We start from the raw sequence: 24,394 nt of genomic DNA on the forward strand, positions 1-24,394 counted from the left end.
TATCTCTATTTTCATATTTCCAGACTCTTAATGTTAACTTAACCTGCAAATCAAGCTGTCATTTGGTTTATGCACCTTTAGAAAATAGATAGTAGTAGAGAACATAGCTTTAGCTGTGTCATTTAGAGTATCACTTCAGTAGACATCAAAAAAGGCTTTGTTGAAAGTTGGAGACTACTTACACCTTTCTCCTCTCATATTACTCATTAGTACTGCTTTCCTTCTTTCACAGTGAGCATCCTTTTCTTCCTTTCTAATCCTTACCATCATCACCACAGGCTTTTATTGATTTATACCAGAATTACTGAAGTCAGTTCCTGCCTGGTTTCACTGTCACCAGTCTCACCTGTCTCTTAGGTGATACAGCTGGGCCAGATTCATCTTTTACGATAATACTCTACTGCTTAGAAACCTGTAGTGCCAGAATAATATATAGTCCATACTGTTTGGCCTTCTCTAATCATATCCCAATTTTCCCTTTCAAATGCTGCTTCCACTGCTTTCCCAGCTAGGCTCTCCACTCCAGCCACAGGGGACTCAGAGTCCCCTGGAAGCTACTTGGTGTGGCCCAGTGAGAGAAGTAATAAACTTAGAATGAGGAGACTTGGAGTCAGCCCCATTGTGCATGCTTCTCCTGTGGAATCTTGGGCACCAAATCACTCTGCTCACTAGGCCTTGGTTTCCTAATCTGTAAAGTGAGAAGGTTGGATTAAGTAATGTCTAATCATCTGTAGCTATGCTTTTAGCAGAGTTAGGACCAAAATAGAGTGTTTGCAACTCTAAATCCCATTCTTTTTTTCTGTTTATGGGACCTATGGGTCAAGGACATGAACCCTCATACCCCTAAAATCCTCCCTACCTTACCTTGGAGAGCCTTCTGTTGGGTGTCAAAAGTTATCAGGTATCCAGGACCTTGGCCTGCTCCAAGTCTTGAACTGATTGACCTACATTGTCAGTTTACACCTCTCTGTGAATACATATCACTGTTTCTAACCTGAGAGAGAGGCCTTTTTGCATGCTTGATGTCCAACAAGTGATGGGTCTGAGCTAAACTAATGGAAAAATGTGTTAGCAGCTGAAGATATCGGTTCTTTTTCGTTGTCAATCCCTACCCCTCTAATAACTTCCACTATAGTAGGATCTTTTAAATTTTTTTTCTGGACCTTTGATAGATGAAAATAATCTTAATAGCTAACATTTATCTTGTACTTTTAGGTTTGCAAAGCACTTTTGCTACATTATCTCATTTGATGTCACAACAACCCTGTGAAATAAGTTATTATCCTCATTTTGCAGGTGAGGAAACTGAGGCAGATAGAGGTGAAGTGACTTGTTCAGCGTCATACAATTAATAAGTGTCTGAGGCCAGATTTGAACTCAGGTCTTCTTGATTCCAAGGTCCAACATCTTTGTCATGATCTGGGTTCAAGGCCTGCCTCTGATGCACAATATCTGCGTGACCATGGAGAAAATTAATTTCTCAATGCCCCAGGAAATTTTCTGAGACTCAGTCAATAAATATTTACCAAGCACCTGCTATATGCCAGGCACAAAAAGAGGCAAAAGACAGTCCTTGCCCTCAAGCTCACAATCTGGTGGAGGAGACAACATGCAAACAAATATGTGCAAACAAGCTACATACAGGATAAATAGGAAATAATTAACAGAGGGAATTAAGAGGCCTTGGGAAATACATCCAGTAAAAGTTGGGATTTTAATTGGAGCTTTAGTTGAACTTAAAGATGGAATTTTAGTTGGAACTTAAAGGAAGCTAGGGAGGTCCAGGGATGGGAGAGAGCCAGAGAAAATACCTGCAGCTGAGAGATGGAGTATCTTGTTCATGGAACAGCCAGGAGACAAGTGTCACTGGATAGAAAGTGGAGTAAGGGTGTAAGAAGATTAGAAAGATAGGAGGTGGCAGGTTATGAAGGGCTTTGAATGCCAAACAAAGCATTTTGTATTTGATCTTGGAGGCAATAGGGAGCCACTGGAGTGGTGGCTGGCATGGCATGATTGGACCTGTGTGCTTTAGGAAAATCACTGAATAGAGAATGGATTAGTGTGTGTGGAGACTTGAAGCAGGTAGACCTACTGTTAGGCTATTGAAATAGTCCTGACATGAAGTGATGAGGAGCTGTAGTAGAGTGGTGGCAGTGTCAGAGGAGAGAAAGGGGGGTTATTGAAGAGATTGTGCAAAGGTGCAATTGACAGACCCTGATAACAGCTTTGACTCCTAGATTGTGAGCCTGAGGAACTGGGAGGGTGTGTAACCCTCTACATTAATGGGGGTGGGGGTGGAGGATATTGTAATTTATAGATGAATTGCTAATTTGTATTGGTATTGTATTGGTAAGAGTTTTCATACCAGGACTGATAAAGTGATAGATTTGAATCTTCTTATGTAGCAGAAAACTTTTTTTTTTTTTGCGGGGGGGGGGGGGGGGCGGCCAAAAAGAAGTAAAGTATTGTGAAAATTAGCAGTTTCTAGATCATTTGTCAAAAAAACTAAGGGGAAAACCAATTGTTTCAATACTCTGAAGGGGAGCCTTGTTTTAGGTGGTTAGATTAGAAGCTCTTTGTGGCCCTGTCCAGCCCTCCATTTTACTCTACTGTTCCTTCATTGTATCCCTTAATAGTCCGATATTGTGGGACTTCAATGAGATAATGAATTTAAAGTGCTGTGTAAATCCCACTTATTATGTTATTAGCCTCCAGTTTGGTGATGACTTCATTCCCCGAGCCGCCTCCCACACTTCTGCTAAGCTCAAGCTGTTTATAGAGATAAAGGGCTGTGCTGGCTAATGTTTAATGGTGAAGTAGAGAGGGGAGGAGGAATGTATGCACAAATACTTTTAAGTTTAATCTGCATTATTAGCAGTTTTAAAGTCTAAACAATGGACAAAACTAAGTCAAGCCCTAATTTATAGCAATATTTACACTGAAAATTTACTAGCTCTTGCCAGCCCTTTAGAGCTGGCTCCAGCACACCCCAGCTGATAATTGTCTTCCAGTATTTAAAGGACTTCTGTGTGGCAAGCTTAACCTTGGCATGCTTAGCCCAGAGGCAAAACTAGGAGCTGGAGAGAGAAGTTGAAGAGAGGTAGTTTCTGCACAAAGTCAAATCCCAAAATGGAGTGGGTTACTTGAGGTAGGAATAGGGGTGAAATGGATAGTTCTTTTTCACTGAATATCTTCAAGTGAAGACTGGATGACCCCTTTGACAAGGGATGTTGTAGAGGGGGTCTCAGATCTGACTTAGATCAAATGTTTTCTGAGGCCCTTTTAAATTCTTAAGTTCTGTGCACAACCCTCAACATCTCTAATTGCAATAGTCTCTCATCTCTACCTCTCTTAAGAGGTATCTGTCCTTCAGGTCCCAGCTGAAATCTTAGTTCTTCCATGAAATCCTTTCTCGACCACTCAAGACCATTGTCGTGGTTTACTGCCTCATTTGATAAAGAGAGTGTGTGTGTTGTACTATGGTGTGGTAGAAAGAATGCTGGATTTGGAATCAGTAGACCTAGATTCAAATCCGCCCCAAATGCTTAGTAGCTGTGTGATATTGATTAAGCTAGTTAAGCTCTGAGAGCCTCATTTTGCTTTATCTCTAAAATGAGGATGATAATATTTTGTACTACCTACCTCACAGGATTGATTTGAGCAAAATGCTTTGCAAATCTTGTATAAATGTAAATTATCATAGGTTATTTTGAATTATTATATTTTTATATGAAGATCCTCTACCATTCTAAACAAATTAGGAGTTATTTTGAAGGCCAGGGACTCTTTCTTTCCCCTATGTATCACCCCATAGCACTTAATGTAATACCTTGTACCTAGTAAATGCTTGGTAAGAACATGGATAGATTATGAAAGAAACAGCCCAATTCTGTGTTCAGTTTTTGTTGTTGTTGTTGTTTTTCAGTTGTGTTCAATACTTCATTGACTCCATTTGGGGTCTTCTTAGCAAAGATACTGGAGTAGTTTGCCATTTCCCTCTCCAGCTCATTTTTACAGATGAGGAACTGAGGCAAACATGGTTAAATGACTTGCCCAGAGTCACATAGCTAGTAAATTTCTGAGACTACATTTGAGCTCATAAAGGTGAATCTTGTTGAAAGTTAGGCTATTATAATCCTCAAAGTATGGGAATTAGTTATTAGTTTTATTTCTGTCCACTTTGTAGAGTGCTCTCCCTTCCTAAGCTATGCAAGTAATTTTGTCACGAGACAGAAGAATTTCTATCTGACAATTATATGGATAATTATCTCCTAGTACCTACAGTCACCAAAATAATAACTGCTGAAGATGATGGGGTGCTGAATGTGGATGGAACAGACGACCAGAAAGTCATCAAGGCTGAAAATGGAGCAAATCATCATGAAAGTATCCCTGAAGAGAGTGTCCTAGAAAAGGGAAAAGATGTCAGGGAGGAGAATAAAGTAGAGCAAGTTGATGAACCATCTACTAGCTCTGGTTCTGAATCTGATCTACAAGTAAGAATCATATTAATGCTAGGTAGGGGTATTATGGGCTATGAAAAAGTCAACACTTAAGCTAAATAAGTTTAATTTTAATATGCAAATATGAAACATTGTGTGGACTAACTTGATATATAAATTAAAGATATTTCATTATAATAAAATCAATATAATTAAAATATAGATAATTTAGTAATTATTTTTCAATTAGATCTATAATAATTTAATGGTCTATAATAATAATACTTTAAATGCTTATACTATTTTGCATCCAAAGAATGCAGTTTTGCAAAATTTAAAGTAAGGAATGAAACTATAGTGGTTTTTAAAATGGCAAGAAAAAAAAAACCTGGTGCTTCACTTTAATCTAGACAGTTTCCATGAATGAACATCAGAATACAGAATCCCATTCAGGCTGCAGACTACAGGAGCTAAGGACCAAGAAGTATGTAAAGCAAGATACTGCCACCTATTGGCCCCATAACTGGCGTAACAAGTTATGTACCTGTAGTGACTGTATGGTGAGTATTAAGTCTAGTTAGTTTTTGATTGTTTGGGGAATAGGTTTTTAAAATGAGAAGAACTGAAGGCATATTTTGAAATTGATATCAAGAATATAGTCATAGCAGGAATTTAGAACCATATAATATTTTCCTCTTTGACTCTTGTTCCCCTGTGAATTTTGGTTTAGAACACAGGTTCTTAACTTAGTTTGGAAATAATCTGTTCTTTTTGCCCAAATTCTTCCAGCCTCTTGGAAGATGACTTGGACTAATTCTGAGGTATTTAGTAAGAATCATTGTTGCAGTAGAACTCCTCAGTTATACTAAAAACTGTTGTGGCTGCTGGTGGGGCTCATGCTACAGGGCATGTGTGTTTTTTGATGTTCTTCAGATAACTTTTGTGGTTTCTAGTGACCTGCATGGTAAGAAAATAAAACATTTCCCCTTCATTATAGGCTTTTAGATTTCTTACCAGGTACCCCCAACTTCTCTCATTGATTAAAACTATCAGATGATAATTTATTAATTTTTCATGAGATTGAGGTCTGAGGGTAGTAAATTCTAATGATAATTTTATTTTTATCTTTAAAGAAAATGTATGCAGATCTAGAAGTCTTATTCCTGACAGATGAATATGACACAGTCCTGGCTTATGAGAACAAAGGCAAAAGTGACCAGGGAACAGATAGGAGAGACCCTTTAATGGATACACTTAACAGCATGAATAGAGTCCAGCAAGTGGAACTTATCTGTGGTAAATATTATCTCAAAAGTGGAATTTGGTAATATTATAAAGCATATCTCATTATATAAACTGACCTGTACAGAGGCAATTTTTCAGTTCCAAATTCCCTCTCTCCATCCCCCTCCTTGAGAAGGCAAACAGTTTGATATAGATTATGCATGTGTAGTTATGCAGAACATATTTTTATGTTAGCCATGTTGCAAAAGAAAGCAAAAAAGTGTGCTTCAATTTGCATTCATATTCCATCAGTTCTTTCTCTGGAGGTGGATAGCATTTTTCATCATACATCCTTTGGAATTGTCTTGGATTATTGTATTACTGTTACTCTGTACAGTGTTCTACTTCTGATAACTTCACTTTGTATCAGTTTGTTTAAGTCTTCCCAGGTTTTTCTGAAAGCATCCTGCTCATCATTTCTTATAGCACAATAGCATTCCATCACAATCATGTACTACAACTTGCTCAGCCATTCCCCAGTTGATGGGCATCCCCTCAATTTCTGCTTCTTCACCACAAAAAGAGCTGCTGTAAATATTTTTGTACGTATAGGTCCTTTTCCTTTTTCTTTAATCTCTTTGGGAGCTTGACCTAATAGTGATATTGCTGGGTCAAAGGATATTCACAGTTTTCTAGCCCTTTGGGCATAGTTCCAAATTGCTCTTCAGAGCAGTCAGACTAGTTCACAACTCCAACAGTGCGTTAGCGTCCCAGTTTTTCCACATCTCCTCCAACATTTGTCATTTTCCTTTTCTGTCGTGTTAGCTAATCTGATAGGTGTGAGGGTGGTATCTCAGAGTTTTAATTTACATTTCTCTAACCAATAGTGATTTAGAGCATTTTTTTCATATGATTATAGGTGTCTTTGGTTTCTTCTGTTTCTTCTGAAAACTGCCTGTTCATATCCTTTGACCACTTATCAGTTGGGGAATGACTTATATTGTTATGAATTTGACTCAGTTCTCTTATGTATTTGAGAAAGAGGCTTTACCAGAAAAACTTACTATAAATTTTTTCCTGGTTTTCTGCTTTCCTTCTAATCTTGGCTGCATTAGTTTTGTTTGTGCAAAAACTTTTTAATTTAATATAATCAAAATTAGCCATTTTGCATCTCATAATGTTCTCTGTCTCTCATTTGATTATAAATTCTTCCCTTATCCATAGATCTGACAGGTAAAATTTTCTGTGCTCCCCCAATTTGCTTATGATACCACCCTTTATGCCTAAATCATGTACCCATTTTGACCTTATCTTGGTATACAGTGTAAGATGTTGGTCAGTACCTAGTTTCTGCCAAACTGCTTTTCAGTTTTCCTAACAATTTTTGTCAAATAGTGAGTTCTTGTCCCAAAGTTTGGATCTTTGGGTTTTATCAAACCAACTAGATTACTGTGGTCATTTACTACTGTGTATTTGTGTACCTAATCTATTCCACTGATCTACCACTCTATTTCTTAGCTAGTACCAGATTGTTTTCGTGATTACCGCTTTGTAATACAGTTTGAGTTCTGGTACCGTTAGGCCACCTTCCTTCACCTTTTTTTCATCGATTCCCTTGATGTTCTTGATTCTTTGTTCTTACAGATGAATTTTGTCATTTTTTCTAGCTCTATAAAAATTCTTTTTGGTAGTTTGATTGGTTTGGCGCTAAATAAGTAAATTAATTTAGATAGAATTGTCATTTTTATTATATTGTTCAGCCTACCCATGAGCAATTATATTTCTCCAATTGTTTTGATCTGACTTTATTTGTGTGAAAAGTGTTTTATAATTGTGTTCATGTAGTTCCTGGGTTTGTCTTGGCGGACAATACTCCCAAGTATTTTAGATTGTCTGCAGTTATTTTAAACGGAATTTCTGTTCCTCTTGTTGCTAGACTTTGTTGGTATTATGTAGAAATGCTAGTGATATATAGGTTTATTTTATGTCCTGCAAATTTGCTAAAGTTAATTATTTCAGCTAGTTTTTAGTTGATTCTCTAGGATTCTCTAAGTATACTATCATACCAACTACAAAGAGTGATAGAAAAGGGCAAGTTATATAGAAGGTGTGTGATTATGATATCATATGTCACTACTGTTGTTTAATTTTTTTTTTAATGTTATACTGGTTTTTGACTGTTCTAATCATTATAACAAAACTGCATTCCAGAATGATTGCATGCTTGAAAAATAACAAAATGTGCTGTTTTGAATAAGTGTGGACATAGAAGTAACAGAAAATATAACAAAATCAGTTTCTTCCATTTCTCTTTTCATCTCCTGAAATAATTTTCATCCAGCGCTACTCAAATCATGTCAGTGCCCTGACATTGTTCTTCAGTTTGCTCCTGATAAGAAACAATCCTACTTTGTTATGAATTTTTATTAGTTAGATAGAATTAGAATTTTTAATAGCAATTAGAATTTCCAGTTAGAAATGGAATTTTTGCTATTTCTGTGATTTTCTCCCTCCCCAGAGCCTTCTTTTATCCAGAGTAACTTCAGCAAGTTCCTGCAGAATTCTACCTTTTCAGCATCCACTGTTCATTAATTTGTCCTGCATTTCTAGAACAACTTGTCTTGTAGCAAACTTCCAGCCTTCAGATTCTTTTTGTTTTGGTTTTTGTTTAGGCAGTGGGGTTAAGTGACTTGCCCAGGGTCACGCAGCTAATAAGTGTTATGTGTCTGAGGCTGGATTTGAACTCAGGTTCTCTTGAATCCAGGGCTGGCGCTCTATCAACTGTGCCACCTAGCTGACCCCGTCAGATTTCTTTCTTGACGAGAGCCTACTCCCTCTTGCTGTACTGTTCCTCTCTTTTCCCCTTCCAGCAGCTGACTTGTACCAAGCTCTTACATTCCAGGTGTAGTGAGAAAAAAGTAACCAACAGGCCTGTTTGAGTCCTAAGTCAGCCACTTAAAGTTTTATGACTTTGGACTGGTCATTTAATCTTTAGGCCTTAATTTCCCTGTTTCTAAAATGAGAAGATAAATGATCTTTTAAGAATCTTTCACTGTAACATTGTCGACCTAAAGTTTTCTTCCTGTAAAATTTTCTCTTTTCCCCCTCTCTGTCATATACTTACCTAAATGTGTATTATGAGTGCTGTGAAGTATTGTGTGTCTTTGTGTGTCCATTAATATAAATTGTTGGGAGTTTAATTTTCCCACCAGATTTTTTGATTTCCTAAGACAGATATGATATTTATGCATTCGTTATGATGCGGTCTTTTTTCTACTAGCAGCTAAGCATATAGTAGAGTCCAAAGTTTTCAGTAGATGTATTTTTTGAAATGTTTTATCATGGGTATAGTAGTGTGGATTTAGAGATTGAACCTGTGACATATCTGGATTTTCCCAAAGATTAGATTTGTGGAGAAACAAAAAAGCTTTTACCTAATTTCTTGGCTAATCATATTTGGAGTTAAATCTCTACTTTTTTAAGACTGGGGTTCCTGAGGTGAAGCTGAAGGGAGTTTAGAAGAATTTAGATAATATGTAGAATGAACTTCTGGGTTTTGTCTAAGAGAAATAATTCTGGTTTTAAAATTCTAATAGGCAAGACTATTCAAACACAGTGACAGAAAGATTGCATTTTATAGCTGATGCATCTTCACTGAAGTTAACTTGAGTGTGTGTGTGTGTATTTTTTTCTCTTCTAGAATATAATGATTTAAAGACTGAACTTAAAGACTATCTCAGGAGATTTGCTGATGAAGGAACGGTAAGATGAATCACAGTTTTTAAAATTGCTGTGAGTTCCTTAAAAATGGTTTATTTTCTTTGACAATTTAAATGATCAGTTGTGCCATTAGTTTTGCAAATTGAAATCAGATGTGTTTCTGGGATGATAAAATTCAAGGTCAATCAACTAGAAAGGGAAAATTTTATTAAAGACTATGATATAAAGGAGCAGCTAGGTGGTGTAGTGGGCAGAGCACCAGCCCTGAAGTCAGGAGGACCTGAGTTCAAATCTGGACCCAGACGAAACACTTGACACTTAACTAGCTGTGTGACCCTGAGCAAGTCACTTAACTCCAATTGCCTAAAGAAAAAACCAAAACCAAAAAAAACTATGATATAAAATAATTTTCTTCTTATAAAGAAAGACTCATCCCATTTGCCTTAGTATATATTTAAAGACTAACACTGTTACTCTTAGCCCTACCTGCAGTTTTTGCCTTTCCAGGCTCAGAAATGACATAGGAGAAACCTAGGTTTGTCTAAGTATCCCCAGATTTTTGACTAGGAACTGTGGGGGATAGGCTGGCATTATATAAAGTAGCTAAAATTCTCCCTTTTCCTGGAAATGCAGAATTTCATCACTGGGCGTACTTCTCCCTTGCCCCTGCCCTGTGATGCTTTCAGCCATTATTCCTTCTCCCTTCCAAACTTACCATTCAGCTAAAAGTCTTAGGAAGTTCTGTCTTTGTTGTTTATTTTCATATATTGACACATTTGGCCTGTGCCCAGTCTGAGCTGTGGGGAGCAGATTCCTCTGTTATCCTGTTGATAATTTAATTGTGTTTGCCATGAGGCCTGATATTTTAGAATTCTTCTGACCAAATGGGGTTTCCCGTTGACCTTTGCCAGTTTGCATTATGTCCATTTACCCTATTCTGATTTTACCCCCTATATTGCTGGAGATGAAATGCTTGGGGAAAAATTCTGAGTCTGTATGTTCCTAATGATAACACTGAAACTAACGAAGATTTCTAAAACTCTGGAGGCCTGTTACCCAAACCCCTTCTCCTATTTTTTTTCTTTTTAAGTTCAGTCAGTAACCATTTATTAAGCACGTGTGTCAGGCACTGGTTTTAACCTTTTAGCTACGATTGTAGCAGTATTAAATTTTTAAAACAATCTTGATTTTGATTTTAGATTATGGTATACATTTTTAGAAATTATGTTGACAGGTGTCATTTGGACATCATTATAATCACTTGTAGAAAAATTATTAAACATTAGAATTTAATTGTTTTTGCATGAAACTGGGTATTTGTACAAGCCTCCCAAAATACCTGCCTTAAGTCAGTAGGAGAATTGAGGGATCATATATCAGGAATTTTCCTTAGGAGTTCTTAACCTTTTTTTTTTTTTGTCATGGACTCCTTTGGGTGCTTGGCGAAACCTCTGGACCCCATCTCAGAATAGTGTATTTAAATTGACATAAAATACATGGGATTACAAAGGAAACAAATTATATTGAAATATAGTTATCAATTTTTTTTGAAGTTCACAGGCCTTGGATTAAGAAACCGTAGAGAGGTTTCCTTAGGAGAGAGGCACAAGGGTGAGAGTGGGCTGAGTTTCCTTTGCGTATCATCTAGATGCAAGTGAACATGCATTTGTTACCTCATACTTACTTCATGTCAGACACTGTGCTAAACGTGAGGATTCAGGAATCATGTGTGTGTATGTGTGTGTGTGTAAATATATATATATACACACATACACACACACACACATATATCTATCTATCTATCTATCTATCTATCTATCTATCTATCTATCTATCTATATATGACCAAAGCCAAGTAGAGAAATACATCTTTTTTTCCAGAAATCTTGGAGTGAGAGTTATTCTAAAGGACAGAGTTGTCTGGAGTGACAGAAGTTAACCCTTTCGGTGATGGAAAAGTTTTTTGAAATAGCTTTTTTTTTAAATGAAAATCTTTTTGAATTATTTAATAGGCACCCTGTCTTCTTAAACAGCATACATAGAACATATTTAACCTTTTTATGATCACTCAGTTTGTTTTTATAATCTTAAGAGTTTATATTTTTATAGTACTCTGAAGTTCAAAGTCCCTTACAGATAATCTCATTTGATCCATATTTGCTCTAGGTATATGGTGCTGGGATATAATACTGAATGGGGACTAACTGCAGTACTGGTCTTCTTGAAAAGAAGACTTTGTATTACTTGTCTTCTTGAAAAAATTTCTGATATCAGCTTGTTTGGAGATCATTTACACTGATCTTTGATCACAAAGAGTGCAGATATGTCATTTCCTGGGTGGTGTAACGTGACTGCCTTTCTAAAACATGGTTTATTGAATCAGAGACCAAAGTAAGTTTCTCCCTGTTGGTTGTTGGGTTTGTTTGTTTTTTTAACCATCCAGAAAGGCATCTTGACTGTTGCTTTCATGGCCTTTTTAACTTTGCAGCAGCTTTCAAAACATTATTAGTCATTTCTTCATCACTAACATAATCAACCACATGTACCTACTCTTTTCCGTCACTTGCTCTTATTTTCTTCTTAGACTCTGAAGGAGGAATGTTCCTTCAAGCATTATCATATGTAAAAAGAAAAGTTGACATTCTATATTAGACTTCTCTGGGGCACATAATTCCCTAGTACCTGCCAGCTTAGAAGCTGGCAAGCATTGCTAAGAGAGACCCATGTCATTAACATTATAAAACTGTTCAGGGGATAAGACTGCTCAGAAACGTCACAGAATTCTTATGGTGTATCTTACATTGTAGTTGTTAGAGTTTTTTTTTTAACTATGTATGTCTAGGCTTTAGTGCATTATCTCAGTTTCAGTTGAAAAATTCATTCTTCAGGAGACATGTATGACATACGATGGAAGGTGGTATCTTAGTACAGTGGAAAGATTTAACATCAGAAAACCTAGGTTGAAGTCCTGACTTCGCCAACGACGATTTATATGTTTCTGAGTCTTAGTTTCCTCATCTGTAAAGTGAGCATAAAAATGCTTATGTTACCTGTCTCATAGGTTTGTTGTATTAGAGTGCTATATGAATGTTACCTTTATTATCATCAACTGCATTTGCTCAAGCTAATCTTATGACTCTTCAGTTAACATAGGGCCAAAGATAGAGGTCTCCTCAAATTTTTAAAATTACAAACCATGAAAATATGGTCTAGGTACTCTAATTTAGGAAGCTACAAAGTATAGTGCTGTTAAAGAGTAGGCTGTCTGCAAATAATTTGAATAGCTGACCTTGCTGAGCCTTCATGTCATCAAAGAGAGCTGAATCAATGTTGTACTGATTCATCAGCATTTTACTCTATTTGCCCTTTTTGTGTCATATGCAGATTCCTATCTTCTCTTTTAAGCCTAATGCAGCTTTCTTATTCTACTGCCCTTTATCTCACTAGAGGAAGTTTGCTGTCCATATTATACAGTGACATCTGTACAACTCTGTTGCTACTTTTATGTATGCTGCTGTCCTGATAAGGTCATATTATATAGGGTGACTTCTAAGATACAATTGCAGTTCTGTTCTGCTGCTTATATATACACTGCGGTACAGGTTACAGTATTCTATAATACCTGTTGTGACCTACTTTATCAGTGTGCTGTTAGAGATTGTGTGTCAGTCTCCCAGTAGCTGAGGTGTATCAGGTGTATCGTTGGCATTTCTGGCCTATTGCAATTTAAGTGGTTATTTGCCACATAAAATAGACAAAACCTGTGCCTTCTGAAGCAATTAGGGTCCAGGTGCCTATTTTATATCCAGATACACACATACCCAGACAGAAGATATTCTGTGCTTTTGAGGACTTTTGAGGTGAGGTTTGATAATGCCCTCACCAATTTCGGAAGTTCTATCTTTTGGAACCCCATTTTTCTGATTCCAAAAGTTTCTGATGTTTGGTCCCATGGCTGCTAATTTCTTAAGATTCTCTGTCTTTTTTTTTGGACTCTGATTGCTTTCCCCCTCTCTTTTTGGCTTTTTTTTTTTAGGCAGTTGGGGGCTAAGTGACTTGCCCAGGGTCACACAGCTAGTAAGTGTCAAGTGTTTGATCTGAGGCCAGATTTGAACTCAGATCCTCCTGACTTCAGGGCCAGCACTCTATCCACTGTGCCACCTAGCTGCCCCTCTTTTTGGCTTTTTAATAGGCAGTTAGAATCAGATTATGATGGGCTTTAAACCTGCCAGAAGAGTTTTTAGTTGACTCCAGAGATAACCAGCATTTACTGAGCAACAACAGAGTGATGTGGTCAAAACTATGCTTTAGGAATATCACCTTGGTAGCTATGTGGAGGTTGAATTGCAAGGTATGGGCTCGGAGCCCAGTTAATAGGCTGTTGTCTGTAGTAATGAATTCCAGAACCAGAGCAGTGGCTGTCTGAGCCAAGAGATGGAGGTAGATCAGAGAACTGTAGTAGAGGTAGAATCAATGAATCTTGGCTCACTGGGGAATGCAGAGCATGTGAGAGAAATCAGGGGTCAAAGATGACCGTAAGGCTGCCCTCTGTAGAAAAAGGGAGGTTCTGAAGGCGTACTGAGATTGGGGACAAAGGACGCCAAGTTCAAAGCTCTTCTACTTTTTGATGTTTGTGTAGTACAGAAGGAGAGTATAATCCTTGATCTCAAGGCTATGAGGAAAGCTAAAATTTAATATTGTTTTGAGGACACTTACCTATTTGGTTACTCCATTTAGTAGTAAAGATCTTATATAACCCGTATCTATGTTAACCTAGTTCCTTGTTATATCAGAAAGTGCCTTTATGAATATTATTGTAGGTATGGACCCTTCCCTCTCTGTCTTTGACTTTCTTTGGGTATGTGTTGAATGGTGATGTCACTGTGTAAAAGGATATATACCTTTACCCCAGAAGTGAGGGTTGCATCTAAAATGGACTTACAGGAAATTCTAATTGTCTGGATACCAGGAGAGCATGTGGCCTGCTCACCTTCTTACATTGCTTTCTGACATCCTTTAACACCTTGAACAATTCTTGGTTGGTAACATTGCAGCTTATTTTGATTACATAAAATTGAAAATCTTCTGTTCGAAATAAATGCAATTAGAATCAGAAGGAAAACTATTAACTGAGAAAAAATTTTCATAGAAAATTTATCTGGTAAGTCTTAACATCCAAGATACATAAAGAATTGATTCAAATATTAGACAAGAGCTATTTGCCAATAATAAATAAGGGTCAAAGAATATGAACAGGCAGTTCTCAGATGAGGAGATATAAGCTCTGAACAGTCATGTGAAAAAAGTGCTCCAGGTAAGAGAAATTGAAATTAAAATAACTGAGGTTCCCTCTCACATATTAGATTGGCAAAAATAACAAAAAAAGAACATTGTAATTGTTGGAGGAGTTGTGTAGAAGCAGGCATACAAATGAATGCACTGGGTTGGGTTTGTTTGTTTTTAGGGGGGTTATTACTGAAACTTAAATAAATACACAGTAAGAAAAGAAAAAGAAACATTGTAAACTTAAATAAAAATAAGAAAATAGGGGTAAAAAAAGCATGTTATGTGCACAGCAGAACACGAGAGGATTCAAAATATATAGCAGTAAATTTCCATTTCAAGAAAGCCTATATAATAAATACTACTGCTATATTGAGAGCTGTCCATCTTTTCTTTGCTTTCTTGTTAGTTTTCTTTTGTTCTCTGCTATGCACTTTTTACTTTGTTCTTTTTTCCGCCTTTCTTCCTTTCCCTTTTATATACACAAAGGTAAACAGTCTGTCCTTGTTGAGTCTCGTGTAATTAGTCTTAGGTGTGTACCTTATATTTCTCTTGGCTCTTGTATGTCAAGGCTACAATTAAGCTTGGATATATTTATAGATATAGATATATAGATATACATATATACACATACATATATACATGTATAGACATATACTTTCCTAACAAATTCTACTTCTGATCTTTGTTTTTGTATTTGTTTGTATCTCTTATTTCCTATCCCTCCTAACTCTTCTACTTTACTTCTACCCACTACCTTGCCCTTCTGTTACTTAATCTACACCCCCATGCCCCCAGGATCCTTCCTTTATCCTCCCATTCCCATAAATCTAAATGCCCTTCTATACCCCCCTTTGACCTATTCCTTATCCCTTCCTAATCCTCCCAAGGATCCCTCCCTTTTCCTCCCATTGCCATTAATCCAAACATCCTTCTATATCCCCCCTCTTTGACCTATTCCCTTACCCTCCCCTCTAGAAGTCCCTCCCTTATCCTTTCTCCCCTTCCCTATCCCCTTAGCATTCTTTTTCTTTCTGAATTTAGAAGACTTTTATACTCAATTTATTTATTTATTTATTTATTGTTTTTTTTTTGTGGTTTTTTTCCCTCTTGAACCCATTCCCAATGAAGGTAGGTTTCCAGAACGAATAGCTCCCCCCCCCAATCTAATTTCTTTGTGTCAGTTCTTCCTCTCACACCAAATAATTACTCTGTTTAGCTGTTCCTAAACAGTTTTACTTTCTAAGGTCATATTATACTCAGGTCTACCCCAATATTTCTTACAAACTACCTAATTACTAATAGCAGTCTTAGACATAAATTTTACATTTTATATACATAAAGGTAAATAGTCTGTCCTTACTGAGTCCCTTGTAATTAGTTTTTGGTATGTACCTTATGTTTTTCTTGGCTCTTGTATGTCAAATCTTCTATTAAGTTCAGTTGTTGTTTTTAAACAAAGTCCTGAAAATCTAACGGTTCATTAAATGTCCCTTTTTTATTTGTAGTAGCTTAGTTTTTATAATCACCTCTAGTCCTGGGGTATGGTACCTCTGGCCTCAGATCCTCCAGCCTCCTATAAGTACCCACACCCAGTGGGGCCCCAGACCACTGCTTCTGTAGCATCTCTGCAGCACAGCTGGGTCTGGTGTTCCTTGTCAGCAGAGGCTCCCTCAGATGTCCAGCTCCCCTCACTGTCTGGAGGTAAAAGTTCTTGCTGCTGGCACTGAGGCAGCCTCCCAACTTAGCTAACCCCAGGGCTTGCCCCTTGTTGTTTAAGCTGACCTAGGACCTAGCCTGGAGGTGTTTACTCTTTGCAGGGACCAAACCTTGTCCTGGGACTTTTCTTCAAATCTTCTGATTGTCCCAGGAGACTCCTATTCTGTCCTTACTCTTATTTATTTTTACTGCTTGATATTTGCCCTGAGGCGCTATTTCATCTCTTTTGTGGAGGAAAATCTTGAGAGCTCAGAATTTTCTGACCTATTCCACCATCTTTCCAGAATCTTCTCTGAATGCGCTGTTAATAGAACTGTGAATCAATTGTTCTAACTAATCTGGAAAGCACCCCCAAAATCACCAAACTTGTACATGCTCTTTGACCTGATGTTGCTACCATTCAGCACCTTCCCAAAGGAGGTCAGGAACAGAGGGAGGAAAATCCACACCCAGAATAATATTCAGAGCAACACTTTTTTTGTTGTAGCAAAGACCTGGAAACAAAACATAGGTGGCTTTTAACTGGGGAATGGCTAAACAAATTGTGGTATATTAATGTTATAGGATTTTGTGGCACCATAAATAATGGTGATTGATTGACTCAGAGAAATATGGAAAAATTTATGAGCTGATACAAAATGAAATAAGAATAATTTACATAATAGTTACATTAATAGTAAGAGAGGAAAAAACTTTGAAAGACCTCAGAACTCTGACCAAACAGCCAGTCATGACTTCAAAGATTTGTGATTAAAGTTACTTTCCACCTCTTGGCAGAGAAATAGAGCTAGTAAGTGTTATGTGTCTGAGGCTGGATTTGAACTCAGGTACTCCTGACTCCAGGGCCAGTGCTCTATCCACTTCGCCACCTAGCTGCCCCAACTCTACATTTGTTAAAGAGGAGGAAGTCTACTTGGGAGGTAGATGTCGCGGCGGGGGGGGGGGGGGGGGGCTTCAAAAAAAAAATTTTAAACACATGGAAGAAAACGAAAAGAAATGCAGACAAGGATGTATATAGACTTAAACTTGACTTTTTTTTTAGCAAACTAATAATATGTGTGTGTGTGTTTTTTGTGTATATATAAAATCCTTTTTTCTGTTCTTTTTATCTTGAAATGTTAATGTTTGTCAATTGATAAATTCATAATTAAAAGAAATATTTCTTTTTAAAGAAGTATAGGAGGAGATACTTTGGGAAGATGGCCAAGTGAGATGTCCTGGAGGCAGCTCTCCCCTCACCACACTAAGTAGGAGAGGTGAAAACAATGAAATGCAGAACACAGCAACAATAGAAGGGGAAAAAATGAAAGAACCTGCTACAGTAACTCTTACTGGAAAAATTAAGATCTGTTCCACAGCCCATAGTTTTTGGCACTAGAAGCCCTTGTGTTTTCCTAATTCCAACGGTGTCTACTGACCCTGCGTACTCCTTAGGTTTTATCAGTTTTAGGCAGCTTTTGCAGTTAACTTCAGTAAATTCCTCCCTGGGGTGGCACCGCTTCCTAGGGCAGATTTGGGCCTTGTGCTGGATATTTTGGAGGAGAGGAAACACCAGAAATGCAGTACTGAAAAAGAATACCATGTTTCTAGAAGTCACATGGAAAAATTGCTCAGAAATAGTGAGAGCAGATTGCTAAGTATAGATCAAGAGAATCCATAGAACACTGACGGAAACTCCAGATTTAATTCACCAAGAAATCTTGTGGTCAGATTTCATAATTAAACTATCAAAGAACAACTTTTATATGTAGCAAGGAAAAAATATCAGATTTCAAGGAGAATTAACCAGAAGAACACAACATTGCCCTGTGGTTACAAGAAATCGGGGGGGGGGGGGATAAAATTTGATACTCCCATAGACCAAGGGAAATTGGTTGTCTCCTCCAGAATAAAATACTCTGTGGCAGAGCCTAAACATCCAAGAAATTAATTGAACATTCAGTAAGAGGGAAAAATTTGAATCTCTTCTTCAAAAGAAATCAGAGGTGAGCGGGTTATTAAGTGCAAGTTACCTGGCCGGAGGAAGTTAAATACTTCCAGACTAAGAAAGGAAATGTTTGTTTTCACATAGCCGGGACTGACTGACTGAACGAGGTCATTGAATGTGTGGGTGGGGATGTTTGATTTTCAGTAGAACAATACATTTTTTTCAGTATCTCGGTGACAGAAGGCACAGGGAACACTAGTGCACTAAAGAATCAATCTTAGGATTAAGCAGCAGAACAGGATCATTCAGGATAGGAGGTGGAAGAAGTGAATTAATTCAGAGAACAAAATCGTATCCTTAATAAACCAATGTTAATGGTCCGATAATACAGAAGAACGTTTTGTATGTGAGGAGAGTGCAAAGCAGGTAGAGAAAAGGGTCAGGAGACCAGGTAGTGATCAGGAAAGACTTGAGAGAAGCGGATAAGGGACTTCTGTATGTTCCTCTTGCCTTTTATATGGGAGAACAGTAAGGGCAGAACATAGTGAGGAAGATTACATAAGGAGAGGGAGTCTGGTTACAGACAGTAGACAAGAAAGGATGTGGCATCATCTCAGTGATCCCGTGCAGGCAGGAATGGCTGAAATAAGCAACTACCTGTGGTTGCTTGATGGTTTGGATACTTCAGGAGATGGACTTTTTTTAAGTAAGAAGGGGTTGTGCATCTTTGTGCTAACTTTCACTGAGGGGAAGAAATGGTTGGAACCCTGGGAGGTTACACATTGGAGAGAGTTGAACAAGAGGTCCTATGTTGGAAAGGGAGGATGAAGACAGAAATCAGTAGGGATAAGTGAGAGGGGAAAAGACAAGAAATAGGATCTAACTCCTTTGTCAAGTGTTTTAATCTGCATTTGTGTTATTTTTAGTGATTTAGAGTAGTGTTTCATATGGTTGTTAAGAGTTTGTCAGTCTTGTTTTGAATGTTGTTTCTTCTTGTCCTTTGACCATTTGCTCATTGGGAATGGCTGATCAGAGATGTTTGATACAAAGATTTTTCCCATTCATCTGCTTCCCTACATATCACAGAAAAATTTTCATTTATGTGATAGAAATTATCTTTTGTCTTTTTTGATTGCCTCTAACCATTGTTTGGTTAAGAATTCTGCTGTGGCTGTCTTTAAAAAGAAACCTGATCTGGTTCTCCACCAGTGTTTTTATGGTGTAACTTTTTAAATAGTTAGGTTATGTATATCCATTTTGAGGTTATGGTGGCATATGGTTTAAGATGTTGATCTAAATCTAATTTCTGCTAAGTTACTTTCCAGTTTCCTCAGCAGCTCTTTTCAAATAAGTTCTTCTCCAAGTAAAAATAGATAAACCTGGTCACAAAAAAAGAAAATAAAATCAGTAATTAAAAATGAACAAGGTTTGAGAAGTAAAATGCATTATTGAAATCTGTTATACATAATTTTATACTAGCAAAATAGAAAATTTATAAGAAACAAATAATTACTTAAATAATAAAATATACAAATTTCCAGAGCTTAAAACTGAGATGTTAACCTACTCTCAGCAAATAAAACTGTATAATAAGTCATAAAGGAATTCCTGGAGGAAAATTCACTTGATGAAGTTGGATTTATACTAAGCAGGTTCATCATTAGGAAGATAACATAATTAATTGTATTATAAACAAAAAACATCCCAAATCACGTAATTATGTCAATAGATGCAGAAAAGACTTTTGGCAAAATACTTTTTTTTCCCCTAAAAAGCATAGTCTTTGAAGGGTTATCTTAGTCAGTTAAAAAAAACGAAACAAAACACTATAGAGCTAGCATTACTTGCAATGGGGAAAACATCAGAAGTTTTCCTGGGAAACATGGCTAAAGCAAGGATATCTGATCTCCCTAGTATTATTTTTCATAATGCTTGAAATGCTAGTAGTAGCAATAAAAAGAAATTAAAAGCAATAAAATTGTCAAAGAGGAGATAGAATTACCCTTAGTTGCAGATGATAAAATGATTTACTTAGAAAATCCTAGATCAGTGAAGGAATTGAGAAAATTATTAGCTTCAAAAAATTACATGATAGAAAATAAGTACACGATTATCAATTCTCTGTAGCAAGAACAAATCCAGGAATAAACAACAGAAAAGAAATTCCATTCAAAATAACTACAAGGTACCTAAAATATCTGGGAATCAGTCTGCCAAGAATATGATCAGACATATAGTTATAAATATAAAACATTCTTTAAAGAAACAAGAATGTGTTGAACATTTGGAAGGATGTTAATTCCTCATGTTGAGATAACTTTTATTTTTTTAAGTGCAAGAAGTCCATGTGGGATTGAGAGACATTTGGAGTTATTTTTTTTCATGGGTTGTGATGGCCTAAAACTCCATTACCAAAAGGTGGCCTCCCCAGTGAACATTTTAATGCTGGCAATTTTTGATATTGAAGTATTTTACAAAGTAAAAAAATACAACTTACGGTATTGATAATATTGTTGGACTTTGGTAAGTGAGAGACCATAGTGTGTGGTCCTTATTGTCTCCACCCATAAGAATAGGTTCAGTAGATGGTCCCAGCCTTTGTCAGGCACATGGTTAACCCCACATTGTGTGTCCTTAGGGATATCAGTTAAAGTTAAACATTTCTGTAGGAATAGAGACTTCCAGGGCAGCTAGGTGGCACAGTGGATAGAGCACTGGCCCTGGACTCAGGAGGACCTGAGTTCAAACCCCGCCTCAGACCAAACACTTGACACTTACTGGCTGTGTGACCCTGGGCAAGTCACTTAACCCCATTACTAGCAGAGCACTAAAAAAACATAAAATTGGGATAGTAATACTTGTATTAATAACTACCTCATCAAGTTGTTGTTAGGAAAGTGCTCTGCAAACATCAGAGCACTATGTGAAATATTTATTTTTAAAAGTGTTTACGTCTCCTACTGCTAACATGTCTATAACCCTTTAAGGTTTACAAAGAGTTGTACATAGGTTGTCTCAGTTTGATCCTCACAACAACCCTCTGAAGTGAGCACTATTATGCCCATTTTACAGATGAGGAAACTGAGGCTGAAACAGGTTAATTGACTTGATCCAGGGTCACACAGTTAGCAGGTGTCTGAGTCAGGATTCTTCAGGTCCAGCATTCTATCCTGCTGCCACCCGGTTGCCTATAAGTAAGGAAAATGAGATTCAGAGAAGTTACTTATTTCAAGTTCTGACTTCAGGCTTTTTCCATCACATGTGTGGATCATTGGCATCACGGCTGGGACCTTGGCAGGGCTACAAATGCTGGTACATACCTCAGCGGCTGATAGCAGTCTCCCAAGTTTCATCATTTTGCTTCTGCTTGAGAATTCAGGGGTAGGGGTGTGGGAAGGCTGAACTTTCAGTAACTTCAGGGAGGATTTTGAAAAACCTCTCCTTCTCTTTTGGGGAAAGGGATAAATCTTGAGAGTATGTTTTTCCCCTTTGCTTTTTTGTGACTATTTTATTTTCTCCTAACTACCATTTATTTTATTATTCACCAACAGGTTGTTAAGAGGGAGGACATTCAGCAATTCTTTGAAGAATTTCAGTCAAGAAAGAGAAGGCGGCTAGATGGGATGCAATATTACTGCAGCTAGAATGGCATAGATAAGCTTTTTATTTCAGGCCAAATGGGAATGCTGCTGTTCAATGAATAAAGGAGGCAGATTTCTAACTGTTTGGTCCCCTTTTCACTATGCCCCTTTCCAAGAGGACTTCTCCAGCCTTCTGCTGTTACTACATGCCATTACTTTAATGACCAGAATGCATATTCTAATTTCACTACCAGTGATCCTCATTGTGAACTCAGTTCAATGTAACTCTGGTTTGTTGACTCCCATTCCCCACCCCTGGTGTCAATTGGTTTTAGGTTTTAGGGAGTTCGATTTGGTTTTAAGAAAAGGTTGCCAGGATAATAGCCCCCTTTCTGCTGCCTAGTACTATAAGCCGGGTATTAACCCTGTTAAATTTTGGTGGTTGTTTACAAAGTGCTTTGGATTTTTGATATTATCAGGGATACTTATGAGCCTACATTGAAAACTGACCTACTTTGATACTGTTGTGTTTTAGAAATACTGTTATCAGGATCCCAGCAAATTATGTTCTCTCCAAACCTGGGCTGAAGCAAGTATATCCATGGCAGACTATCTTACTGGCGGTGAGCTTTGCGACCGGGGCAGCGTGTGCCGCATATGGAAGGGGACAGACTTTATGAAAATGGATAGAAAGAAAGATTTTGTGCTCATGGATGATTTTTTTTTTAATGTAAGGAAAAATTGACACCCTTTCAACTATGATGGCATCTCCTTTGGAAGCTGGTCAGGTTTCCTACGTTTGTGAAATGTGAAGCTCCATGGAAAGCCATTTCAGTTAGTAGGAAGTTCCCTTGACAGCTTCCCACCTCCCCTGGTTTTTGTGGAGCAAGAGCATTCATTGAGAAGTATGTAGCCTTGAATCAGTGCCTCCCTCTATGTGAATCAGATTCTTCCTGGAAATAGATGATGGATGTGTTTTAAGACACATTAACTGCTTTGGGTTTCTTAAGGCCCTGATGACAAAGTATGCTCACATAGAGGCCACATAGGTTCAGTAGGAACTCAGTTTTGGCATGCCCACTCATGACTAGTATCTTAGAGTTAAGTTAGGCATTGGGCCTAGAATAAATCAAACTGCCTTTTCAAGTGGTTCTCCTATCTGCAGCGGTGGTCTTTGGCTGGTAGATCCTCGTGCTTTCTGAACCTCAGGAGGGCTCACCACACAGCCGTGACACTTAGCATTCCTTGCAAGAGTGAGGATTCTGCAGGAGGCCCTGCCACGGTCTGTTAGAGCTAAGGCTCTCAGGACTAGTTAGGAGGGCCAGGGTGACTGGTGGTTGTGGCTAGGACAGACTTGTAGGTCTGTGTACTTTCATTTTTCAGATAACAGGATCATAGAATTTAGAGTTGGAAGAGACCTTAGAATTTATCTAAGCCTTTCATTTTACTGGTAAGGAAATAAGGCCAGAGAAGCTAAGTGACTTGTTACAGGGTCACAGGTCATAAGTAAACAGCAGAATTGAGATTTGAACTCAGGTCTTCTGACTCCAAATTCTGTGCTTTTTCTACTAGTCTGACAGTTTTTGGTTTGTGTGTTTTTTTAACCTGTGGTCCAGGGCTGTATCTCCATGTGGCCTAAAAGTTTGCCTCTTTCATTCAACAAACTTTTATTATCAAAGTACCTAAGGTGTGTAAATTCAGTGGCAGGGACTGGGAATACAAAATCTGGATAAGCCATAGTCCTGCCAGTTATTTCTGACCCAATGCCCCAAAGTAACTTACTCACCTGGCAGGGACAAAACCCACCAGGTCTGAGACTGGTCGTCCACAGAACAAATTGCCACTAGTGCTGAAGAGCTTGTTTGATGAAAGGCACTGTTCCTTCCTTAACATTGACCAAAAAACTTCTTTTATACCTGTTGTTCACAGCTCCTTTTCTGACTGACTTTACTGGGCCACCTCTCCTCACAGAGACTAATTTTGGTCAAGATGCAAATGTGCTCAGCGCATGTTTTATGCAAGAGAGGAATATGATATTAGTTGCTTTAAAAACAATAAATTCTGGTATTGTATGTGCATTTTTGTAGAAATTGTTACTGGAATTGTAACTACATACTTAATTTCAATCAAGATTCTGTAAAAATTTAAATAAAACATTCAGAAAAGATCTGTGTATTATATCTTCTTCAAATGAACTTTTTTGTCTTTAATAACTATGCAACCAAGCCTCCCTATTGCAGGAAGTGATCATTCACATCAATCTAGTACTTTCCAGAGTTATGAAGTGTTTTTCTCAAAAGGATCATTGTTGAGGTAAGTCTTCCCTCTTGAGTCCATCCCTCCAGACCTACTAACATAATATTCTGATAGCACCAGTCTTACCACATCCCTTCCCTGTACAAAGAAACTGGTGCCATCCAAAACTCATCTGTTCAGCCTTTCATGACCTGGCTCCAACCACCCTATCAGGCCTTATGCATCACTCCCCTTCATGTGCT

The 24,394-nt window shown here is 37.6% G+C and overlaps 1 protein-coding gene across 2 annotated transcripts in view; it reads left to right on the forward strand.

Annotated features, from left to right (window-relative positions):
- The window catches only part of UBR7 (ubiquitin protein ligase E3 component n-recognin 7), a 32,820-nt gene extending 8,757 nt beyond the window's left edge, over nt 1-24,063 (forward strand). Inside the window, exons 7-11 of one of the 2 annotated variants that reach the window (XM_021000279.2) lie at nt 4,276-4,496; nt 4,853-5,002; nt 5,576-5,738; nt 9,367-9,428; nt 21,867-24,063. In XM_021000279.2, coding sequence (XP_020855938.1) covers nt 4,276-4,496; nt 4,853-5,002; nt 5,576-5,738; nt 9,367-9,428; nt 21,867-21,959 — 689 coding nt within the window. In that variant the 3' untranslated portion in view covers nt 21,960-24,063. The remainder of the gene's footprint in view (nt 1-4,275; nt 4,497-4,852; nt 5,003-5,575; nt 5,739-9,366; nt 9,429-21,866) is intronic. The other variant, XM_021000280.2, reaches the window with a different exon arrangement.
- Nucleotides 24,064-24,394: the final 331 nt, after the last annotated feature.

Source organism: Phascolarctos cinereus, unplaced genomic scaffold (genome assembly GCF_003287225.1).
Source record: "Phascolarctos cinereus isolate Bilbo 61053 unplaced genomic scaffold, phaCin_HiC Scaffold_3;HRSCAF=262, whole genome shotgun sequence".
Taxonomy (NCBI): Eukaryota; Metazoa; Chordata; class Mammalia; order Diprotodontia; family Phascolarctidae; genus Phascolarctos; species Phascolarctos cinereus.